The 2112-nt window shown below is 48.9% G+C and overlaps 1 protein-coding gene across 1 annotated transcript; it reads right to left on the reverse strand.

The window, feature by feature from the left end:
• Positions 1 to 247: 247 nt before the first annotated feature.
• On the reverse strand, positions 248 to 1443 carry LOC117613651 (HMG-Y-related protein B-like). The gene is made up of 2 exons (XM_034342243.1): positions 1174 to 1443; positions 248 to 1055 (listed from the first exon to the last, which is right to left on the reverse strand). The coding sequence occupies exons 1-2, from the start codon at positions 1243 to 1245 to the stop codon at positions 561 to 563; spliced, it is 567 nt and encodes a 188-aa protein (XP_034198134.1). The 5' UTR covers positions 1246 to 1443; the 3' UTR covers positions 248 to 560.
• Between the last annotated feature and the right edge of the window lie 669 nt (positions 1444 to 2112).

Below are 2112 nucleotides of genomic sequence, written 5' to 3' on the forward strand. Positions count from 1 at the left end.
GGTATGGTATTTACTACACAACATTACCTGTAAAGGTTCCACACATTTTTAAAAACCGAAAAAGCAACCCTTATTTGCACCCAACACATCAACACTTGGATTTATTTTTCACCACCGAAGTTTTACTCAATCAAGCACGGAGCACAGGTTCTCTTCAAACAAACCAACCACGTCCCAGCACGCCGAGAGATAAAGCGTTAAAGGCGAGAGAGAGAGCCAACTTTTGGAATTTTAAAAACCCAAAAAGTGATAAAGTAATCAGAATCAGCCTCATTTTAATTAACCCCCTTTTGTAGCCAGAGAGGCAAAAGGCAGAAAAGCCTAAGTAGCCGCTAAACAATTTACATGGCAATTACAGTCACATTTTGATAAGACCACCCCCAACCTCACTGCTCCAACCAACCACATACTACATTAAAAAAAAATAAAAAAAACAAAAAAAACAAAAACTAAACCATCGATCATCCGGAAACTAAATTCTAAACACACCTAAAATTAAATTAAATTAAATAAAAATTAACACTCCCTCCCTCTTTCTCACTATCTGAGCTGAGCTAAACTCAACAGCCGACCGGGGCCACAGCGGGCTTCACTTTAGGAGGCCTGCCTCTACCTCTGGGCGCGCCAGTAGCCGGAGCCGGAGCTGGAGCCTGAGGAGGAGCCGATGCCGTTTTGGCCTTCTTGGGAGGGCGTCCACGTGGCCTTCCAGTCCCAGAAGGGCTCTTGGGCTCCGCTTGCGGAGAGAACGGGTCTCTAGGCTTCGGGGGCCTGCCACGTGGCCTGGGAGGCGAGACAACGGTTCCAGGTGGGAGCGGGACCTTGGGCTTGGGAGGACGGCCTCTGCCTCTCTTGGGCGGCGCGTTCGGGTCTGGCTTCATGTAGTTGTTCTTGACCAGGACGAGCTCGCCGCTCTGTTTCATCTTGTTGAGGTGGTGAGCCAGAAGTGTGGCGTGAGCCGGAGGTAGATCGCCGTACGTGGACTCGATGTACGTTGCGATTGCCGACTTGTTAGACCCGTTGCCGTCGTTCAGCGCCTCGATCGCCGCCATAATCATCTGGAGAAAGAAAAATCAGGAAAAATTAAGCAAAATCCAGCTGAAAATTAAGCGAAAATAAGTGGGGAAAAGCCGTTTGGGTGGCGAGAAAAGAAAATGGAGGAAAACTTTTGTGTACCTCTGGATACTGCGGGAGAGAGGGAGCTGGCGGAGGCGGTGCCGGAGGGTTTTCGGAGTTCTCAGTGGCCATGGCAGCGTTCTGTGTAGAAAAATGGCTGAGAGATTGAGACTGAGACCGTTTAATAGAGAAGTAGAGAGAAACTGTTTTTGGTTTGGTGGGAAGTTCAGGCACAGATGATGAGGAAAGAGGGGAAGGATTTAAAAGGTGGGTTTTCTTGACGATCGGATCGAGGGAAAAAGGGAGGAGGATGAAGAAGGGAGATCCGACGGTTGGGGATTGCAAGTTTGTGTTATGATCCGACGGCGAACGATGTTTTAGTTGGGGTCACAAGGATCGATGACGTGGACAAAGGACTGAGCTGGGGTTTTGAAGTTTGTGTTGCGATGAAGTTACGTAACAGTCCCTCAGTTTGAATCGCGTCTTGTCCAAAGCCCTTCGAATAATTCGAGCGAGGATCGGATAGGGCTCTGGCCAGCTTTACTTTTGCTAGGCTCAGAGGCTGATTGGCCGAAAAGGTGAAGAAGCGTGAGATGGTAAAAGAACTGAGCCAGTAGGATTAGGACATGACAGCAAGCTTAAATGGAGCGGCAATGCTTGATTCTTTGGGATTCAAAATGCTCTCGCTCTCAGATCCAGCATCCAAGTGCGGAGTGCGGGGCCCGCTTTAGGACCCGGGGTGTGGTCATGTGTGGTCCCAGCAGAGGGATATGTTTCTATACATCTGACGAGCATGTGTTGCCTAGGATGAAAAGTGAGGGCGCCGCTACCTTAAAAGAAATCGAAGCCGTTGACTGGTGAGGCTAGAGTTGACTTTTGGAATCGGACAGTAGTCCACAGACTTGGCTATTGGTATGCAATCACAGCCCTCTGCTCCAAATTCAAAGGTTGAGAGACGGTGCAATGATTTCGAGGCAGAACCATGTTTGGTGGTGTTGG

Source organism: Prunus dulcis, unplaced genomic scaffold (genome assembly GCF_902201215.1).
Source record: "Prunus dulcis unplaced genomic scaffold, ALMONDv2, whole genome shotgun sequence".
Lineage (NCBI taxonomy): Eukaryota > Viridiplantae > Streptophyta > Magnoliopsida > Rosales > Rosaceae > Prunus > Prunus dulcis.

What these genes read in the sequence shown, in the direction of transcription:
- LOC117613651 (XM_034342243.1), bottom strand. Translation starts at nt 1,245, where the DNA reads ATGGCCACTGAGAACTCCGAAAACCCTCCGGCACCGCCTCCGCCAGCT. An exon ending in CTCTCCCGCAGTATCCAGAG is followed by an intron (nt 1,056 to 1,173) that starts GTACACAAAAGT and finishes TTCTTTCTCCAG; the next exon opens with ATGATTATGGCGGCGATCGA.